Here is a 24,116-nt window from a genome sequence, read left to right on the forward strand (position 1 = left end):
ATATATCGTTGGGTAGGATCTATAGGCTATTGCTATTTTACATACAAACATGCTGTGAAAAATGAACTTACTTTGTTATCCTTTTTTTTATTTGGCAACTTGTCAATGGGAGTATTCTGAAGAAAAAGAAGGACAAAAATCAAATCATTTAAAAATGCTTAATACAAATTGGTAGAGCTTTGCACAAATGGATTTGAATTTACTTTTGCTACAGTTAACAAGTAAATTATTCATACTCCTTGTAAATTTAATGTTTTCTGTAACTCAAGAAAGAAAGGTGGCTAGTTGAAATAGGGCCTTCGTTAAATACTTTTTGATGTAAGCTTTGATATGTCACATTCTCATGAAATATAAATCAGGACAACTCAATTTTGCACATACTTAAATTATTACAAAACTTGGCTGACTGGTCGGTTCAATGATTGCCTGACAACTTATTGGATACCTCATTAGACAACAAACCTTAGCATTTATTTTATTTTTTATTTGCTCTCTTTCAGTGGATCTTAAGAATATCCAGGTAATATTAAAGACTTTTTGCAACTAAGGGCAAGGTATTCAACAATTCTAGAGGCAAAATCAACCTTTTTTATAATCCTTTTGCAACACAGGAAACAATAAACAAAATATTTTTAAAAAGGACTAAAACTTACAGGCTCGTTGTCCTGGAAAGAGCCGTCCATGGATGCTAAATAAAGATAGAAAGAAACAAATAAATACATACTCATAAAAAACAAACATTGATAAAATTGGAACTTTGTTTCTTTGAATACCGTAGACATGCGTTCAATCATTGAGAGCTGCTGACCTGTCACTTAAAAAGGGGTGATTTTTCATTCATAGAATAAAAGTTAAGGAAAAAGAATTTGTATTTTCAGGGCGACTATGCAATATGGTGTTTTTACCAAACTAACTTGCTTTAGCGACCACTTTTAATTCACAACCATCTTGCTTCGATCTGAAAATAAAATCAATTTTGAATTCTTTAAATTACCTTTAGGGCCTTGAAATTAATTTTATAAACTTAAATATCATCAAATTCAAACTCATAACTCAATTCTCACTGAAAAGGCTCTAACAAAACAAAACCCAATGAAAGTCTACATATGCCTTTAATAGTAAAGAGAAATATCCTGCTAACATGCAGTCTACTGTAAATACGGGTTGAACTAAAACTAAACTCCCATGCCTTTCTTGTCCTACTTGCAGTGCGTCCCCTCCGATCACATGCAATTCCAAACCTCATTCTCTAACTGTCTATTCACGGTCATGAATATCCCGTTCACATGCCAATGTTAATTGCACAAAAGTAAGTAAGAGACCAGGAGACCAAAGGCTTTAAGTCCTCTTCGAGGGACTTGGTAATGAGGATCAGGGACTTGGTAATGAGGATCAGGAACTTGGTAATGAGGATCAGGGACTTGGTAATGAGGATCAGGAACTTGGTAATGAGGATCAGGAACTTGGTAATGAGGATCAGGAACTTGGTAATGAGGATCAGGGACTTGGTAATGAGGATCAGGAACTTGGTAATGAGGATCAGGAACTTGGTAATGAGGATCAGGGACTTGGTAATGAGGATCAGGAACTCGGTAATGAGGATCAGGGACTTGGTAATGAAGAACAATGACTTACCAAAGGGCAATAGCACATTGACTTGCGTTTCGAACCCAGGACCTCCCGGTTAAGAGACCACTACTCTACCACTGAGCCATCGTGCCTCTACATGTATTTTGGGGTCATATCAAAGCATATCAAAGCATACAATGCCTTTAAAGTGCCTTACCAAAGGGCAAGAGTGCATTGACTTGCGTTTTGAATCCGGGACCTCCCGGTTACGAGACCACTACTCTACCACTGGGCCATCGTGCCTCTACATGTATTGGGAGGGTCATATCAAAGCATATCAAAGCGTACAATGCCTTTAAAGTGCATCACCCTGTTCGCATGCGGATCTTAATCTCGTTGTGACTCACCCTGGCTAGCTTGCTCATCGTGTGATTTGGGATCATACAAGGGGGCTACACGTTTGTGATAGTGTAAACATATATAAAGTCAGTATAAAGACATGTTCTGCATTCACGGTCATACATTTTGAATGGAAAATACCTGTAGTACAAGATACACGATATGGACTACACATGCAACATTCAGACGTGTATGGCTTACAGTTTATCATATAAAACCACTTTAACAACTATAATACTCCATAAATTAATTAGAGGTAGGAATAGGATCAGCTCTTTGATCACTTATCGAGATAGAATTTGAACAGTCACTTCAGGAGTTCTAGAAACATCTATAACCCTGTTTAAGCCATTGCCCCATCGAGACCTGTGGTCAAGGCCCATCAAATGGCCCATCTGTCCATAAACATTTTCGTTCAAGGCTTTGTCCTACCAAGAACTCTGAAGCAAGGAACTCTGAAGATGTTCGGAAGGCACATCTACCTTCAATAAGTTAGTTCCAAACCTTTGCCAACCCTGACACTTGCTGCAGGAGCTCTACAGACCCACCCATCCTGCATAACTTTTGTACAAGACCTTGTCTAAGGCAATCAGGACGCCCAACTTCCTTCTATAAGCTTTTTCAATCCCTTACTCATCCATGAACCTGTTCCTAGAGCATCAAACAACCCACCTGTCCCTAAAAAAGTTGTGTTCAAGGCTTTGTCCTACCACGATACAAGCCAGGAACTCTGAAGAGCCCGTCCTAGGCATTCAGAATGCACAGCTTCCTTCTACAAGATTGTTCGATCCCTTACTGATCCACATACCTATTCCTAGATCATGAAACGACCCACCTGTTCCTAAAACTCCAAAGATACAAGCCAGGAACTCTTAAGATGTTATTGGGAAACACCTACCTTCTATAAGCTTGTTCCACCCCTTACTCATACATGTACCTATTTCTAGATCATCAAACGTCCCCTTTTTCCCTAGTTCTTCAAGGCTTTGTCCTACCAAGATACAAGCTAGGAACTCTGAAGATGTTACAAAGGCACACCTACCTTCTATAAGCTTGTTCAAGCCCTTGAGGAAATCCTCCCGCTTCTTGTGCCTGGCATTCGCAGTTCCCAGGGGCCTCCTGACGGGGGTTTGTTTCTGCACCTCTCTGGGCCGGCTGGCATTTGCAGGCGAGGCATCAGGGGTGTTGTTGTTTGCTACAGAGAGCCCAGTGGGGCGAGGTGTGGTCGCGACCATCGGTTTGCCGAACATGATTCGCTGGTTCTAGGGCGTCGGTTAAAATAGGAGACAGGTTGAGTGAAACTACAGAACATTATAAATGAAGATCACATTTGCTCTGCTCAATTAGATCTACAGACCATTTCGTAGTAAGCACATGGTACAAATGACCCCAAATATCCACAGATCTTTTACTCATGGTGAAGTCTCACTTTGTGTATCTTAGAATAAATCAATGCCAAAGTCATGTACATGCTTCATGAATAGCTTTTGTGTGCCGTCTTGTATGATAGAATGTACTGTCGATGCACAAATGATGATTACATAACATGAGCATGTATTCATCTCGGTGGGCTTTAACATTTTATCACAAATGACCTTTATCGGCTCATGCGCAAATCGTATCTACGAAATGGTCTATTACAGTAACAATGTGATTGCAGAGACTAATGAGAAAACCAAACCTGCAAACATGATGAAAAGACTGCAGTAACAATGTTAGAACATCATATGAAACTACTAGATAAAGCAGGAAAATATTGTGTTAGTATCATAAAACATCATACTTTTAATGTTCACTGCAAAGAGTGGAGAATGGAAAGAGAACCTTATAATGATAAAGCTCAATTATTTTATCAAACCTGGAATGTATTCTAAAACTTGTTTCTCCTTGTCTTACTGACATGATTTCAATCATTACAAATTCTAAAATGCAGCATTTGAAAGACGTTTGCAAAGACGTGTTTTACATACAAACTCAAATGTAATCAGAAACCAAAAACAAGCCATGAGTATAGATTCATTATAAATTATGGTAATTGAAATCAGTTCACTGAAATATAGATTTCACTTATTTTCTGAGATACAGTCATGGTTAGTACAAAAAATATTAGTAATAGCTTGTGACGTATTGGAATTGCACAGAACATGAATGAATATTTCAACAACAAAAAAGCATGGTTAATGAAAATGCTTACGAATGTATTAGTGTCTAATAGTAGAACAAAAGTATTTTGTTTCAGTCAGATGATTCGGGATATGAATTAATCATACACACTATTCAATACACTCCACATGGTAGACATCTTTAAGAAGGTTTATAACAACATTAGATTATGACAAATCACTTGGTAATTTTTTTTTAAGGAGAACTTGTCGCTATATTGACTGGTGAGACTATCAAACTACATTTTTAAAGAAGATTTTGACATTTTCAAATAAAATCTGCATAAAAGAGCTCTCACTAGCATTGCTTGCTCTTACATGCAGCGTGACAACTTGCAACAAAGCAGTATCTTCTTTCTCTATGCAGTGGAACCTCGTTATAATGAGGTCCTTGGGACCATGGATATTACCTTGTTATATCAGGACCCTGTTTCATAAAACTTGATATCAACAACAAGTTACAAGCTACTGTTATAAGCTACTGAAATCATGGCATCTGATTGGCTGAGAGCAACTTTGTCATAGAAATTTAGCATTTGTTATATGAAACAGGCCCCTGGAATCTTGTTATATCAGGGTAAAAAAACAAAGGATATAAAGAGCAGGGACCAGCAAATTCTCCTTGTTTATAACAGAAACCTCGTTATATCAGAGCTCTTTATATTGAGGTTCGACTGTACAAGGTCATGAGGTCATGAGGTCATGAGGTCATGAGGTCAATGATGGCCAACTTGTTACTTTATAAGTAAGGAATCTTCTAGAGTGACTAACCATAGCCCTTGCTATGCCTCGAAACTGATGGATATATGTATCCACAAAAAATGCAATGTTAGACAAATAGTTTCACATTTTTACTTCATACAATTTCATACCCCCTAAACAAAAAGTATTCATGTCTAACATTATGATTAATTATTTTGCTTTGAATTCAAAGATGAAAGGCAAGCAGTTAAGTTTAAGAACTGTATAAGGAAGCTACTATTTTTCGTAATGTAACCAGATTAAATGCATTAATACAAATTATTTCATTCACATTAACAAATAATTGTTTCTCAATAGTCTGAATGTGCATTGCATACAGTATTTGTTGCTTGGTAAGACACACCTTTGGCTTGCCCTACCTAGCAACACATAATGCAGATTGCATTCTGACTATTGAAATACAATTTTTCTTAACAGGTGAATGAAATAATTTTTAATGAGGCACTTAACAAAGACGTATGCATTATACAGTCAAACCTGCTCTAGCGATCACCTGTATAGAAGGACCACCTGTATAGAAGGACCACCTGCCTACAAAGACCACATTTTTTGTTTTTCTTGGAAATAGTTTCTCATCAAATCATGTACTAAAGGAACCTGTACTTAAAGACCACCTGCCTATAAAGACCACTTTTCTGATCTCTCTTGGGTGGCCTTTATAGACAGTTTTCACTGTATTCACTTACATTACAAAAATGGACTGTTGGCTGTGGTTTGAATGGAGATCATTATCCCATTAACTACTGAATTCTCATATTCCTATAGGCTTTAATACAGGAGCCACAAGATTCCAATACGCAATGGGTTAAACATGTGTGTAGTGTGGAGCAGTGAGAGAAATACAGCACACTGACGTAGATTGCTCATAAAACATGCACAGTCTAACTATGAGAGATGAGACACAAAATGAAAGCAAACACTGCAGACAGGTGTGTAGGTGATACCCCCACATCACCATTTGGCATGTGACAGAACATCTATCACATCTACTTCTGTAGCAAATAGAGTACCGAAGTGTGAGGTCGTACGGGCCAAGTCGTCAAGGTTGCTGGTTCCAAAGAACTTTGTGCTAAACAATGGTGTGGTGATCACACCAGCCCCAAACACTGAATTTGCCCTGCTCCAGCCCGTTGCTGGAATGATTTCACGGTGAACCTCATGCACAGGCTCTGCTGCTAAGAACCATTGACCTGGTCGACGAGCGAGTATGACGCTAGCACTTCGGTACTCTATATATGTAGCATATGAGACACTAAACAAAGGTGTTGCTTGGGTTTATGGTGTTATCTACACCTATGTGATACATGGAGAAGAACCCTCATGAAAGAAATGTGGTGTTAAGTACGTGTTGGTATTATAGTGCCATCTATACATAAACCTAAATTGTATGTGTAGGAAGGTTTGTTTGATAACGGCGTCATCTACACCTAGGTGATAGAAGAACTCCAGCGAAAGACATAGTGCTAAAAAGGTGTTGGTTTAATTAGGGTGCCATCTACATGTACACCTACGTGAAAGAATAACCTCTGTGAATGGTGCTAAGAAGGTGTCGATTTAAATACAGTGTCATCTACACCTATGTGATAATAGAGCCTGATTGAATTATACGCATGTATGGTGCTAAGTATGTAGGATGTGGTTTGATTAAGGTGTTGTCTACACCTATGGGAAAAAAGAACCATGACTAAAGACCTATGGTGCTAAGAACCTGTTGGTATTAAAGGATATACAGTGTCATCTACACCTACATAGAACCCTGATAACAAACATGGTGCTAAATAGGTGTGGTTTGAATATGGTGTCATCTACATCTATGTGATAATAGAACCCAGATATACATGTATGACGCTATTAAAGTAGATGAGGTTTGACTATGACGCCACCTACACCTATATGATAGAAGAACCCTGATGGAAGACATATGTGGTGTCTGGTGCTAGGTAGGTGTTGTAAACCTCCATGAAGATCCTTGATGACAGGCAGATATATGGTGCTAACTAGGTGTTGATTTGATTATGACATCACCTACAGCTATGTGATAAAAGAACCCAATGAAAGACAAACTGTGTATGGTGCTAAGTGGGTGTTGTAAGCCTTCATAAATAAGATGGACGTGGCTCACCCTAACAAAAGGGCACACGGATGCACAGCTAACTAGACAAATGTGACTGCGTCTCCTATATGCCTCCGCCCTAAATTCAGTATAGGAAATGGATGGATTTATCTGTGACATATCACGATGAAAAGAAAAAGCCTATCTCTTAGGGTTTGCTTGAGATATCGCAAAAGCAAGGCTAAACATGTCATTTCAGAAGAAAAAAAAATGTCAGACCTATCTGACCTTTGACCATTTAACCGAAAATCTGATCAGATAGTCTTCCTTTGTTCATACATATTATCAACAAGTTTGAGCCTCAAATCTTTAGTGGTTCTTGAGATATTGCAATAACGAGGACAATACCAGGAATTTCATAAATTGACCTCTGTGACCTTTCACCTTTGACCCAATCAGATTGTCTTCCTATGGTGAAACACATTATCACCAAGATTGAAATTCATATCTCAAATGGTTCTTGAGCTATCGCGCTAACAAGAAAGTGGGACGGACGTCCAGATGGATGGATGGACGGCAACCCGAAAAAATAATACCTCCGTGACCTTTGGTGACCTTTGGTGGGCGGAGGCATAACAAAGGTAGAAGCTCACTACAAACACACAGTGCTGAGAGTACTAAAGCACATGCTCACCATCTCTCTTTTGAAAACGATGCACAGACAGAGAAAAGGGGTGCAAGACTGAGCCAACTTACAGTGCCGCGAGGCAGGTGATCGTGGGGCTGTGAGTAAATTCCCGACTGGGGACCCCCTCCTCCTCCGCTACTACCACCGGTCCTAAAGCTGCTCCCGATTACCCTTCGGACATGATCAAAGGGGAGGGCGTCGGCCGGGCTGGAGTACCCCGCCCCCTCATCGCTCTCGGGGCTAGCAAAGGGCGGGGGGTGGTTATTGTGGGTGGGGGTGCTGCGGTGGTGCCAAACTGGGAGGTCGTTGGGGCGGTTTACGTTACCAATGGGGCGCATAAGCCCCTCCATGCGTACGGGGAATTTAGTAAGGTCCAGTTTCTGGGGGGGGGAGGGGTAGGATGGGATAGCAAGGGGTGGAAGGATGGGTTTGGGTTTGTGCATAAACACAAAGGCACAGGAATGACAAAAGCAGAAGTGAAAGAATCAAAAACGATATATTTGTTGTTTTCATAATGTAGTGATGTATAATTTTGTTGTATATCAATGAAAGTATTTTAAGCAAACATTTGATATTTAGAAAACAGTGGAAATGTTTTTAGAGTGTAGATGAGATAATTTTTATCAATCAATCATAGCATTATGTATCCATAATTCAAGTTGATGTATTTAGCAAATCCAATGAGTTATTTTATATTATAAGCCATGATGAAAAGCAAATCATAAATGATGGAATGTAGTTCATAAACAAAAACATATATTATAAAGAGTTAATTTGGAAATTAAATGTCCATGAAATTAAATTATTTTGTATTTTTTCAGTGATGAATAAAAAATGAAGACATTGAATCAAGCCAAGGGTTTGGTTTGAGGAAAGGAAAACAATTAATGGGGAGAAAAAATAAATAAACATATCATAGAACGGTTATATTTCCAGCATTCCCAAGGAGAAAAAATTATAATCAGGGAAAAGAGCATGCTTACATATCTTATATAAAAAACATTAACGAGAAGGAAAATGCACCGGTATCATGACTAGTTTAGCAAAAACTGATATGCTCAATAGCCCTTTACCATATTAGCAGCAAGAATATGCATTATCTAGTATTGAGGGAAAGGTATAGCTACACGATATTCTAACACATCTCCACAAAAATAGCAAAACCTGGTTTATATATTTTAATGCTCTCCAGATATACCATTAAAGGAAATCCATCCCATTTGACATAGAAATTACACCAACAAATTATAACTTAAAGCAGGCTTTGCATGATAAAGCAACATATTTACATGTGCGCTTACATTACACAAAGCACAAGGGAATACCCAGACCCTAAGGACAAAATAAAAACTTGTAAAACCATTGATGACTTAATAACAGAGTGTGGGGTGAGGTGGGAGTGTGGGTAGGGGGGTTTAATGGTCAAATAGGTGCAGAGATGTACCCCTGAGTTGCCAGGGAGTGGTGGGTTATGGTTCCTGTCTGGAAGGTCATTGAAAGAGTGCACCGACATATGTATCCCTCGTTTTGGAACAGTGTGTCTTCTGGTTCCTGTCCGTGAAAGGGGGTGGGGTTCTAGAGATCAGACCCTACTCAGGGACAGAAACACAACTTTTGCAACCGTAGGTGTCTATTTCTTTAAGAAATGGGGATTGCTAATGATCACAAGGGTGCAGATACTTACCCCTGGTTTAGGCGCGATAGGTGGTGGCTCCTGCCTCTGTCTACTACTCTCAGAAGGGGTGGGGCTGAAGGTGGGGCTAAAGGCGGTGTAGAGGGGGTTATCCTGCATCCCTTCCTCCGGCTCCTCCGACGTTCTGTAATCTGGCACTGTGGCATAGGTCATGGAATTGCCTAGGACAGAGGGCAAATATGGGATCGATCATTAACCAATGGCAGGACAGAGGGTGAATACGGGATTGATCATTAACCAATGGCTGGACAGAGGGTGAATATGGGATCGATCATTAACCAATGGCATGACAAAGGGTGAATATCGGATTGATCATTAACCAATGGCAGGACAGAGGGGAAATATGGGATCGATCATTGACCAATGGCAGGACAGAGGGTGAATATGGGATCGATCATTAACCAATGGCAGGACAGAGGATGAATATGGAATCGATCATTAACCAATAGCAGGACAAAGGGTAAATATGGGATCGATCATTAACCAATGACAGGACAGAGGGGGAATATGGGATCGATCATTAACCAATGGCAGGACAGAGGATGAATATGGGATCGATCATTAACCAATGGCAGGGCAGAGAGTGAATATAGGATCAATAATTAACCAATGACAGGACAGAGGGGGAATATGGGATCGATCATTAACCAATGACAGGACAGAGGGGGAATATGGGATCGATCATTAACCAATGGCATGACAAAGGGTGAATATCGGATTGATCACTTACCAATGGCAGGATAGAGGGTGAATATGGGATCAATCATTAACCAATGGCAGGACAGAGGGTGAATATGGGATCGATCATTAACCAATTGCAGGACAAGAGGGTGAATATGGGATTGATCATTAACCAATGGCAGGACAGAGGGAGAATATGGGATCGATCATTAACCGATGGCAGGGCAGAGGGTGAATATAGGATCAATGATTAACCAATGGCAGGACAGAGGGTGAATATGGGATTGATCATTAACCAATTGCAGGACAAGAGGGTGAATATGGGATTGATCATTAACCAATGGCAGGACAGAGGGAGAATATGGGATCGATCATTAACCGATGGCAGGGCAGAGGGTGAATATAGGATCAATGATTAACCAATGGCAGGACAGAGGGTGAATATGGGATTGATCATTAACCAATGGCAGGGCAGAGAGTGAATATAGGATCAATAATTAACCAATGACAGGACAGAGGGGGAATATGGGATTGATCATTAACTAATGGCACGACAAAGGGTGAATATTGGATTGATCACTAACCAATGGCAGGATAGAGGGTGAATATGGGATTGATCATTAACCAATGGCAGGACAGAGGGAGAATATGGGATCGATCATTAACCGATGGCAGGGCAGAGGGTGAATATAGGATCAATGATTAACCAATGGCAGGACAGAGGGTGAATATGGGATTGATCATTAACCAATGGCAGGGCAGAGAGTGAATATAGGATCAATAATTAACCAATGACAGGACAGAGGGGGAATATGGGATTGATCATTAACCAATGGCACGACAAAGGGTGAATATTGGATTGATCACTAACCAATGGCAGGATAGAGGGTGAATATGGGATCTATCATTAACCAATGGCAGGACAGAGGGTGAATATGGGATTGATCATTGACCAATGGCAGGACAGAGGGTGAATATGGGATCGATCATTAACCAATGGCAGGACAAGAGGGTGAATATGGGATTGATCATTAACCAATGGCAGGACAGAGGGAGAATATGGGATCGATCATTAACCAATGGCAGGGCAGAGGGTGAATATAGGATCAATAATTAACCAATGGCAGGACAGAGGGTGAATATGGGATCGATCATTAACCAATGGCAGGGCAGAGGGTGAATATAGGATCAATAATTAACCAATAGCAGCTCAGAGTTTTCTTAAGATCTAAATTAAACACCTTTCCATCTTCAAATTGGCATCAATCATTTATATTTTTTATTTCTATATAGTTCAAAAATATAAAAGAACTGTACCTGTTTGGGCCGGTGACTTTTGGTTGCTGTAAGAGTCGTATAGCACGTTATCTATCATCCCTACAAAACATCATGTGAGTGAGAAAAAAAGTGATTGTTATTTAATGTGCATATAAAAGAGAGGGAGGGAGAGAGAGAGAGAGAGAAGGGGGGAATACCCTTTGCACTACACATTTAAATAGCAACAGTGACAACAATAGAACAAAGGGATGTTTGTTAGTACAATATTAAGAGTCACTCCTTGTACAGAACCAAAGACAGCAAATAGGAAAGAAGAAATGTTAAACGGATTCAAGGATGAAAAGACATTAAAACACAGACAAAACAAACACATACATAAAACATGACAAAATTCATAATTATGTGATTGTACCATTCTTCTGTCACTCTACAAATGTGACCATTAAGGCATTATTCTATGTCTCTGCCTTTCTTAAATTTTCCATTTCCATTTGTTGTATAACTTAACTTGTTATAACCCACAAATGTACATGCTCATTAACATGTATCTGCACTTAATGAACATGATCGTCCAAAACATAACCTCTGTATGATCAAGGAAGTACAAAACAACAAATAGGTCAAACTGAATGAGAGAGAGGGAGAAAGGTTAGTACAAGAGAGAATCGTGGAGCGCGCGCGAGCAAGTCTAGACTACAGGGCCACCAATGGCGTATTGTGTAAACAAAATCAGTGTGTAATGCGTGCTTTGTCAGTGATTGATTTTGTTTGACTTTGGCGATGTGAATTTTTTTTTTCTCCATTGGAACGGTCCTGGGAATTTTATCGACACACATCTATGATAAAAAAAATGAGACTTTTTATTCTGGTCTACTTTATACAAATGATACACAGCAGTGAGCGTATCAGTAAGAATTACCCACACAAGGTACCTTTGGAACAGTCTACACGGCCGAGGCGATAGCCGAGGGAGTTTGGACTGTTTTGAAGGTATCGAGAGTGGGTTATTTTACTAATGCACTAACAAAATGATGTGTATTATTTATTTTATAAAATTATGTTTAATATGACCAGTCATTAGTAAAATTATGTGTAAGGAAAAATAACACATGTACGCTCTCAACCAATCATTTCATTAGGGCTTCATTATTTTATAAAGGCAGTTATTTGACATAAACGTTATATCGTTACTTTACAAATTACAATAATTGGTAAGGGTATGAATAATTTAGTTGTTATCTGTGTTGATGGTAATAAGTTAATATGTTTTTTGTTACATGTTCCTGTGTTGTTATATTTATATGATATGCTCGCTTGCTTCATTAAAAACATTGCATGACTTTTCCTTCAACAAAATAAAACTCATTTTTAATTTTGCAGTTGAAACATAAATAATATGCAGAAAATCTTGTAGCTTTTCATATTTCTTAAAATTACACTTCTTTAATAATCACGATTTCAAAAGCATGACAAATAAAATTACAAATCATAATTTTTTTATTTAATAATATTATGAATAACTAAGAAATTTTGGCATGCATCTTTCCCTGGCATCCCCCATACAAAGGGCGAGGGACTTTAGAAATGTCCAGCACGAGTTTCCATGATGCCTAACTAATAATAACTGGATTTATATAGGGCCTTTTAAAGAGGAATATTTTCAGATTTCTTAGAAATGTACATGTGGGTACAAACCCTCAGATTCTGCTTCTTCTTCATCCGGAGCAAGACCTGGTAATTTCCATCTTTCTTCTTGGCCAAACACAGCTGTAGATTTAACAAATCTTTCATTTTGAATAATACCCAGGCCCTGTTTCATAAAAGTTCTGATCAATAACAAATGTTAAGTACCTTCTATGACAAATTAGCTGTCAGCCAATCAGATGCCATGATTTTAGTAGCTTATAATAGCTATTTTTAACTTGCTATTGATAACAAGTTTAATGAAACAGGGCCCACAGCCACACTGCCAAACCAACCCACACCTACTTCAAGCCGATCGACTTTTGGTTTAATATAGTAGGCAATGCAAAAGATTGTTCGGTTGGGACCCTGTTTCATAAAACATGCTATCAATAGTAAGTGTCACATTTTTAAAACAAATTTGCTCTCAGCCAATCAAATGCAACGATTTCAGTAGCTTATAACAGTTTTCGCAACTTGTCATTGATAACAAATTTTGTGAAACAGGGTCCTGGTGTCGGTCTCTTTGGTGCGACTGCGGTATTATTCTTGACCGTATGTGTGCTAGTTCAGAGATAGCAGATGCGCAAGGCCAGATAAGGTTATTTGCAAAAAATTAAAGACCCATTAAGAAGAATACTGCATACCAGTTCATGAAAGTTATGTAATCATTAATTTATGCACCAATGGTATATCAATATATGATAAACAGGTGGAAGTGTTAATTTTGAGACCACAAACAAAAGTTATTCATAAGGCTCTTCAATTACTTTGGCAGTGTTCAATCTTAAATGCACAAAGTGGGACTTCTCCATGTTTTAAAAGATCTGCGGCTATGCAGGGGTCATTTGTACGTATGCTATCTCTCAACTGGTCTTTTTTTTTTTTATCGCACAGTGTGAAAGTGAATGACCTGCTAAAGCTGTGGCAAATAATGGTGATCTTTTCTTTTATTCACAAATTAAAATGATGCATTTTAGTGTGTTATATTTAGTTATGCTTCGTTGAAGGCAACATTAATTCATATGATCATTATACATGTAATAATGATGGTGATGCTACATGTATATTGACCAAGAATGACAAGCAAATAACACCTACAACTGTTGCATTTTAGTGTGTTTTACTTGCGCTTGATTGAAGGCAGTTTTGACATGTGAAGGTTTATATGTGATAAATTCATATACATATACTGCAATATGTGAGCATAAAACTTAAATTTAATGCATTTTAATGTGTGTTAGTTATTTCAGCGTACTCAAAGAAAATGTCAACTCATAGGAATCAAAATATCATAACATAATTTGCGGAATGTGAACAGAAAAAAAACCACCTATATTCCTTAAAGCCTCGGTCACAAATGCCTTTACGAACTGCTACGAACGCCGTACGAACGATTTTCAGACCATGGACATTCGGGAAGACCATGGAAAAACAGGGAGATTCGTACGAACAAATTGTTCGTACGAACATTTGTGACCGTAGCTTAAGCCATAACTTTTCAATATTTTTCAGCTTTTAAACATTATTTTGTATTCTCTTTTGTATAACTACTTTGTAATGAAAGTTTAACACAATATACACACAAATATTTCAAGTGATTTTTAAGCAGCATGACCGTTATTCCTTTCAACCTATTTTACATACACATAATATGATTATATAAAATAAGAGAGAAAGGATTGCCAATCCTTCCTTTCTTAGTTTAGATATTCATTTTGCAATATGTAAAAGAGGTTAATGTTTCAGAGATGCAACAATAACAGTACTCATTTTGTCATTTCACGCACATAGTTCATACTATGTCTTTGAACTTCTAAATAAACTCACAATCTATGTATATTGTGATGTTTGTTCTTGCTTATTAATGTTTAATGCTTTTAAAAACTGGAGAAAAAATATTATCTATAAACAGCTATCAAGTATCATTGTTATCATGAAGTAAGAAGCAAACAAAATAATTGGAATTGATGCATGATTTATTTTGTGGAGGTGTTTAAAAAATAAAAGCATATTTTTTAGATGTAGCTAAGATACATGTAGGCTATAAACTAGAGACTTTAATATGTGATAAGTTCTTTTGCAAATAAATAACGCTTTTTGTTGCAAATGGATGTGATTGGAATTCTGTTGTCCAGATAGATCTTTAACTTTTTTTTAAATGTTTACATGCAAGTTAATGTAATGTAAATGAGAATTGCATTTCCCTTTATTCTTAGATGTTGATCTAGTTTTATCATGCAACTACACTCAATACAAGTTTTCCCTGTCCCATTGCACAAATAATTTAAAAGAAACAACCAACATACAAAACAAAGAGTTTGCATTGTAAAGTTGCCTTTATATGTTGTTAAATGGGTTGCATCCAGTGTATTCAAGAGGAAGTATTCAACATTTCAAACTTAAATCTCTCACAAAATGTGAGTTCAATACTATAGGGACAGCCACAAAATCCAAACTAATCAATAATACTCCCTTTAAAGACTGTCAATACTACTGGGCCAGAAGGGATTAGACCACACAGCGAGGTCACTGACAGGTGGCTATCTCATTTACTCAGCTCTCAACTAACATAAGAAAAAGAGGATCACGAGGGACCAGCAGGCACCGATTGGGGAAGTTTTCTATATTGAGGGAGCAAGTAGCTACAAGTAGGACAGTGGGGCTTTAAACCCTGCATGTAATATTTTGTTTTTCCCCAAACATAATAATATAATTAGTAAAACATTTGAATAATTGTTGATCATAATATGGATTTTACTTCAAAGTTAAACATCTAATAACCTGCTGTGATAGAATGCACAAACATAAAATGAAAGAAGCGACATCATAACATAACATGCAAAGCAAGGGTGACAAATACATGACACACAATACACCACACATACACGTTTGTGCTGTAAATTTAGGACCCATAATACAAATCAGTATCTTATTACATATTCCAGGACACTCAATTTTGTAGAAATATAACGCCTCAAGTATGATCTAGAAATGTACTGCATAACCACAGACCTATTTTGTTTTCTGTGCAAATAAAGCAATTAAATAACCGTACCCCTATAAAAAAAAAGGGTCTCAAATTTTAAACAATTTGCGGTGTTCTCGAACCGAGGACATCCTCATTTTGCAAGTGGTCGTCAAAGCAAAGATGCAGTTCTTATGAGTGTTCTCGGTACCAACCCACTTGCCTGTGCACCCACACACATTCACACACTCACCCACACATACATACACCCATCCACCCACACACATGTAAAGAATGTATAAAGATGAAACTTGTGAAGCAGTGAACATATAATGTAATATTAACATGGAAGGATACACATAGATGTACACAAGCCAAAATGATTTTTACCGGTAGTCAACGACCCTAACCCTAACCCTATACACACACACACACACACACACACCCACCCACATGTAAAAAATGTAGGAAGATGAGACTTGTGAAGCAGTGTACATATAATGTAATATTAACATGGAAGGATCGATGCACATAGATGTACGCAAACAAATATAATTTTTACTCAAGACCATAACCCTATACACATAAACACACACACACCCACCCACACCAGTGTAAATAATGTAAGAAGATGAAACTCATGAAGCAGTGAACATATAATGTAATAAAACATTTGGATGTTTGTTGATCATAATATGGATTTTACTTCAAAGTTAAACATCTAATAACCTGCTGTGGTAGAATGCACAAACATGAAATGAAAGAAGCGACATCAACATATAATGTAATATTAACATGGAAGGTTATACATACATTTACACAAATATGGTTTTTAGTCAAAAAGGTTAAGTAACAAATTTGGAAGAGACAACAAGATGTCCGAGCTGAAGGCTTATCATAAGAAATGTTGAACAATAGAGTCAGCTCAGTCTCTGTGAATTTGTTTACTATGTTTCATGATACAAGGGCTACAACTTATTTAAATTTTAAGTCCTCATTAATGAACCTTCACCAGAGAGAGAAAGAGTGAGAGAGAGAGAGATAGAGAACAAGAGAGGGAAAAAGAGAGAGAGGGAAAAACCAAGACAGAGAGATGAGAGAGAGATTTTTTTTTTAATTAAAAAAGGAAGGTAGATTCCTTGATCACTATTTCCTAATACAGGCAAAACTTCCTGAGAGGTAATAATTCCATTTTTAAAGAACTCTTTACGAGTTTTCTGTGGCTAGTCACACTCAACTCACTTTTTTCTTTCTTCACAAACACAAAAAATGAACTAATGGGACTAACCTGAGCCTTCCATAGGGCGATTCGTATCTGGCGTGGACGTCCTGAACCCCCTGTCTACTGCCGCGTAAAGACCTGTTTACAAAGATTCAAACTAACATGTATAAACAACAAACATTTCAACCAAACATCAATCCTATGTTTTTTCTTCTTTGTACCCTCATTTGTGCAGATGGAAAAATAGGTAGTAACCATGACAAGCAGCAGATTTCTTGACCCTGTTTCGTTGATTTATTTTTAAAAAATTGTGACGTTTCACACCCATTTGTTAGCATGCCTAGTCTTACACTTTGTATGGACAGCAAAACGTAATTCAAAATTACTTGTTTTACTGGGGCAACATACAGGTACTATTTTAATATAGAAGGTTACTTAAAATCACCGGGTCATCGTGGCCAGTCGGGTGGTCATGTGACACAACCCTTCATGAAACGAAAGTAGAAGATCATATGAAAATGCACGTTAACGATGCGGCCTTTCGTACATTTGCTGTAGGGTTTTCACAAAGTGTCAGGAAAATTGGACCAGACCATTTGTAGATGAGATTTGTAGATTCACAAACATTACCCTAACTTTAGGTGAATGAACGGGCCCGTTTTTCACAAAAGGTCGGGTAACGTGACCACCCAACCTGACGTGATGACCCGATGACTCCACAAGTCTTTTGCAATGCCATCACATAAGACTTTCACTTATTCAATGGGCAGTGGAGTCCTCAGATATGGGGGATAACAGGCCTGTGAAAGTCCTATCTGAAATTTGTTTGATGTCTGTTTGCAGGTGAATTCAAACTTATTTTGGCTCAAATCAAACATGCAATACAATGCATGGTATCTGGGGGGTGTTTCACAAAGATCCTATGTTGAACTTATCTCTAAGTTGGACTTAAAAAATATGGAAAGCCATTAGCATCTTTGAAAATATTTTGTAAAAGTTATTTTGAAAGGCATTCATTGTTTATTGAAATCATTCATATTTTCTATCATCAAGGAGATTTCATGTTCTGGATGTGGAATTAATAAAAAGTCTAAAATACTTGAATTTCTGCTTTTGAATATATTTCATTTAAAGACTCCAATGGCTGTCCATAATTTTTAAGTCCAACTTAGAGTTAAGTTCTACTTAGGATCTTTGTGAAACACCCCCCAGAACACATATCATACAACAAGAAATCACTTTAGCAGATAGCACAATTAAATATACTTACCAATACATCATAACAAAGAAAAAAAATCATTAATCCTTAATTTGAAAAAGAGGGTTCAATCATTTAATGTTTTAAGGCATATTTGTTAGTAACATTAAAACATTCAACAGCTTAAAAAGGGTATGTGTACATTACTCGCATGCAAGACAGTGTTAACCATGACAATGTTATTTAAACAATAACATTTTAATATTCAGACATTTCAAAGAATGAAGCAGAAATATAAGAAATCCGAGAAAAGTCTTACAAGGTGAATTATCATGAGTTTAAAATAAGAATGTTTAACCTGTATGTCAGAAAACGATCATACAAGATGCATTGTGAGAAAGACATAGTTTCTTAACATTATAGGAACACCAAGAAGTGTACAGATAAATGTAGTATATACTAACAGCAATGGTGCATGGGCGAATAATTAAGAACCAGTGTTGGCATAAGTTTCAGATAATGGTACTGTAATAGTTTTTGCATTTTAAAGATGTTCATGTGTGGGTATATAGTCGTTTGTGAAGTGGGCAACTTGGCGATCACTACATAACACTGAGCGAACGGGTATGACACTCCCATGTGTACGCCCATTTGCTGCCCTCTATAAACCGACGCATGAGCAACTTTAACTATATCTTGAATGCATATGAACTGGTTTGGAAACTGGTTTTCTCAGGCACAGCCATCCTTGTCTGACTCATACCTGTCACAGAAAAATTAGGAATACAGTCTATTTTGTATAATTTTCAGCTGTAATATGTCACATTCTCAAAAACTATATATCAGGACATATCAATTCTAAAATTACAAAAATTAGTAAAGATATGAATAATTCAGTTGTTAAACGAATGGCTGACTTCTGGCCGAAGTTCATAGCACACTCAATAATGTATACATGAAAATCAGATTCTCTCACTATTAACAGAAGCAAATATCCTTTTTTTTCCAGGTGATTAGGTGACAGGCTATACTATGATGAGAATAATTCTAAAATGCATCTCAAGGGATATTCTAAATTTTCATGGTGTACTTCGTTTCGCAAGAAACTTTGCAGAATTTGAAGAAAAAAATGAAAAGAATACGTGAAAACTCATAAGGATGTATGTGAAAGCAGGTGGATAGCAAATGAAGTAGAAATACTGAAATAAAGTTGAGGTTCCAAAAGAAATTAAATAGTAAATAAAGAGTACCTGAGAATAAGGGACTCTCCCCTCTCTACCTCATATCTCTCTCTTCTCTTCTCTTCTCTCTCTATATATAACTCTTTTTTACTCTTTCTTCTTTTTCTTCCATTTTGCGTACAGACCTCTTTACAGAGTATTATCGTACTATACTGAGGTGTGTGCAGGTGCACCACTACACTGGAGTTTCCCCCTACTCTTATACGAATAGTGAAGTGGGTTTTTAAAGTGCAAAGGTAGTGACTCTTCTCTACACGGGGCCTTCATTTAACGTCCTATCCGAGGGACGGAGTGTTTTCCACTTAAAATAGCTTGCGTCTATGAACAAGGGGAGGGGCACGTTAACTCACAACGTAGGCTTCAGTCATCCGCCTAGGTTGGAGTTGAACCCGGGATCTTTAGTTCGTCAGGCAGACGCTTTACCGATTGAGCCAACTCGCCTCCTATTTCTATATTTGCTCTAAATGGATTTAAGGTTGCAACAGAATTGTATGCAGAGTAAAAAGGAACAAGATAGCAATTTAAAGCAATAGTACAAGTGTATTAAAAGAACTAATGAGTGCTTGAAATTTAAAATCAAATTTAAACTAAAATTTAAATAGCAGAACAGAACTTGATGTATTATGTTCATAATATTTAAAATGGGCAGGCAGTGATGATAGTTATATATAAAATGGAGCAGAAAAGTTGCATGCTTTAAAAGGGAAGGTGAACTTATTATATATATATTGCATCTCGACCCCTCCCATCCTCCTCTCTCTCTCTCTCTTTCTTTCTCTCTCTTTCAAGCAGGCGCACACCATCTGTCTTTTCTCTATAATTATACTAGTGCTTGGTTGCTTAGTTTTCATCCAAAGACTTCATAGAATACATTTGATCTTTAGAAAAGAAAGTTTGATGAATGCTGCATGATTTTTTGTCTTCTTCTTGGTTTGTTGAAATTGAAATCAAATTAAATTACCACCAAAACCAGAATCTTCAGGGACTTCAGCAGGTCTGTCTACAATGCGACCACCTAAATTCCTATTGGCCGCCTTTCTGTCACGCTTCTTGTCGACAACACCGTACACTGACTCCCCACCTTAATTTGATAAAGGTCAAAGGTTGTAGGTACACGGACATTAAAGATGAATTCTCAACATTTTACAAGCATTTTTACAAGTATGTAAGTACAGTCAAACCTGCTTTAGTGACCACCTGTCTATAAAGACCACATTTTGTTTCCCTTGAAAATTGTTTCTCATTGAAACATGTACTAAAGGAACCTGTCTACAAAGACCACCTGCCTACAGAGACTAGTTTTTATGTTTCCCTTGGGCAGTCGCTATAGACAGGTTTGACTGTATGTAAAGAGTATATTATACGTTAAGGTGTTATGTGGTAATATACAGCTAATAACAAGCTACAAGAAATTACCACACATCATGCATTCTTCTCGATATCATACAAAAAAGGATAAAGTGAGATAGAAGAAAAAAAAGTATGAGAACAAAACCTGCCGATTCATCTGGTACACGTTTTACCCAGTGTATTGAAGGAGTCAAATTACACAAGTGCAAAACACAGTCTATATGTATGTGCATCAAGTGATCAGTGCCAAAAGTGTTGGCAAAATCTCAAGGAAAACCATGTGCTACTGGACAGCGTTTTGTGAAACTGACATAAGTACAAGTTCTGCAAAATCTCATTCAAACACATGTTGATTTTATTATACACGTTTGAATAGGATATCTTTGAACTAGTACATATGATGGTTTCATGAAACGATGCCCTGGTGAACATCAGTGTCAGTGTGAAATACATGTCAGTTCTACAATCATCCAGTGTTCATGTTCATGTAGGTCTGCATGACATATAAATAAACCAGTTTCAACCAGTTGAAACCAGTACTTACTAGTTTAAGGCAGTGTCAGTGTCATGTATTTACCTACATTTATCTGAGAAAGTGCTAGAAGTAGAACTGTACTGGCAAGTCTAGATAGTCTAGATAGATCACATCAACATCTATTCTAAACAGAGGATGTTATATACTACAGAGAGATATCTAAGTTGCTATGTGAAGATTTATAGTGAGATTAGATGAAGATAAAGAACTACATTGTAAGAGATTAATGAGATTAAAAATCAAAATGAAGATCTAAACAGACCGTCTGGGGGCGGCTCATCCGGAGACGGCTTTTGCTCGGCCGGCTTGCGTTGCCTGTCAACCACCGCATACATGTCTACAGTCATGAACAAACATTGAATATTCATTATCTGCTTGAAGATGATTTAAGAATCATATCACAGGCTTACAAATGTACCTTGAAATGAATAATAACCTCTTCAGGACAGGTTTTTATTTTTCTGGCCGAAATTGATCACAATTGATACTGTTCGTCACACTGGCAGCAATAATATTTTACTTCTATTGCTACATTGTTGAAAATAAAATGTAATGTCTCTGAAAACAATATTCATGCCTGGGTAAGATGAAAATGTCAAATTTTGATAGAAAAACAATGATTTTTAATCTCTCATTGTGTCGCCAATTTAAATGATTTTAAACCTTCTTTTCGCTTTCAGAAATTCCTAGCACCAAACGTAGTCCAGTCATGAATCTGAAATGGATACAGTGTGTGCAGAATTTTTTTCTTCTCATGCATCTGGCATAATTTTTAAGGCTCTGAATCACAAGTTATTGAGACCAACTAGCTAAGCCATATCCAGTGCAGAAAGTGTGTGAAGTTGGTTCTTACTGGTTTGGTTTGTTTTGTGTTTGATCAGTTTTACTATCTTTTCTTTATTTCATTCATCTGGAGTAACTAACTTTTCCTTTCATACCACCTTCTTCTAGAATTAAGTCATACAATGAAACACAATTCTGCCTTCTTTGTTTGGCTTCATAATTGCAATGATACATGTGAAGAAGTCTGTTACTACAAGTAAGATGTACTTGTACATGTAAAAAACATAAACATATGAATACATTTTTATTTTTGAATGTCATTGCTTGCAAAGACATGCATATACACTGCATATATAGATGTTTGAATTGGTATGTGAATGTATATATATATATATCCATCCATATATACATACCCCTCAACAAAATTAGAGGCTATTCCATTTATGAATACTGTAATTTATTGTTAGTAGGCAAATTTCAATGATTTTCTAAAATAAATTGAATGAACAATAACAGCTCATGAAGAAGTGATGAAGGTTAGGATTGAGGATAGAAAAACAAATAATGAAATATCAAGCCTTGATATAGCAAGTTAGAGTTTCAATCAACTATATTTCTAACAAAATAGTTGTAGGAAATGATTTAGCAAGATTGGAAAGAATGTAAAATTCAAGATACTGTGTCTACATGTACATACAAACTGTCATGGGAGCTACATGTGAGAAAGATCTATTCACTAAAACTAAAATTTGGACATGCATCGTTTTTAATTTTTGAGGGACCCTAAGAGAATTTAATGGCCATTGAACAAGGAAGGTCATAATGACTTGATTACAATACATGCATTATAATTAATTATTTATTAATTTACCCATTATTTATTTAGAATATTTATCAATTTATTTATTTTATATTTATTTTCTATTCCATATTTATTTCTAATATATTCAAGTATTAATTCATTTATTCATTATTCAATTTTGTAAAAACGTATGATTTATCTATGATTTATTTATTTATTTGTATATTTATTATTGAGAATGCCTAATTAGATCAGAAGCTTAATGACCTATGCAAATAGTAATGATTATTGCAAGCAACTTTATGCAAATAAATTAATAGAAATAAATCATAGGAGTAATTCAAAAGAGTAGATAGTAGAACCAAGAGAAAGAAAGACAGAGAAAAAGGAAGACAGAGAGAGAGAGAGAGAGAGGGAAGAAAGAGAAACAAAAAAGAATTGTAGAAAGGTATTGACAGAAAACTAAACAGATCAAGGGCATCAAAATGAGTGAGTACAGCTATACGTCTTTGTTAGTAATTCTTTTTTTCTTTCCAGAAAGCAGATGAGTGAACAATATATTGAAAGTAATATTCAATAGAGAATGAAAAAAGATTAAATACCAAACATGCTTGAGAGACTCGGGCACTTTATATTGAGTATCGAAAAGAAAGATCAATTGAAGAATTAAAATAGTAGTCAGAGAAAGAAATTGATGTAGAAAATGTGTTCATAGGGAAATTACCAAAACAATAGTTGATCAAGATAAGTGCTACTGCAATATGGATTAGTGATATTATCATAATGCGTCTTAGTGTTAGGTATATTGAAATAGGAAGCAGTACTCCAAGCTATGTACATAAAGATTAATACATATTTAACATGTTCATTGAGAGAAAGGAGGGTATAAACTCCTTGCAGAAGACTAATAGTAGAATTTATAAAGTGCTTAGTACTAATGTTCCTAGGCCCTGGGCTACACCCTGCCCTTAGCCGAGCTACCCTGATGACGTGCTCTGTCATTCAAGGAATTTCTTCCTACCAGGTACTCATTTACATCACCTGAGTGA

The 24,116-nt window shown here is 36.8% G+C and overlaps 1 protein-coding gene across 14 annotated transcripts in view; it reads right to left on the reverse strand.

The window, feature by feature from the left end:
* Positions 1-24,116, reverse strand: part of LOC588152 (rho GTPase-activating protein 35) — a 110,399-nt gene that overhangs the window by 20,021 nt on the left and 66,262 nt on the right. For 7 of the 14 annotated variants that reach the window (XM_030993096.1, XM_030993095.1, XM_030993092.1 and 4 more), the window contains 7 exons: positions 17,225-17,296; positions 11,325-11,384; positions 9,318-9,487; positions 7,702-8,013; positions 3,011-3,230; positions 654-688; positions 72-116 (listed from right to left, as the gene is read on the reverse strand). In XM_030993096.1, coding sequence (XP_030848956.1) covers positions 72-116; positions 654-688; positions 3,011-3,230; positions 7,702-8,013; positions 9,318-9,487; positions 11,325-11,384; positions 17,225-17,296 — 914 coding nt within the window. Of the gene's footprint in view, positions 1-71; positions 117-653; positions 689-3,010; positions 3,231-7,701; positions 8,014-9,317; positions 9,488-11,324; positions 11,385-17,224; positions 17,297-20,558; positions 20,679-21,744; positions 21,820-24,116 lie in introns of all 14 variants that reach the window. The other 7 variants (XM_030993082.1, XM_030993089.1, XM_030993085.1 and 4 more) reach the window with 2 other exon arrangements.

Source organism: Strongylocentrotus purpuratus, unplaced genomic scaffold (assembly GCF_000002235.5).
Source record: "Strongylocentrotus purpuratus isolate Spur 01 unplaced genomic scaffold, Spur_5.0 spur5_scaffold_20, whole genome shotgun sequence".
NCBI lineage: Eukaryota > Metazoa > Echinodermata > Echinoidea > Camarodonta > Strongylocentrotidae > Strongylocentrotus > Strongylocentrotus purpuratus.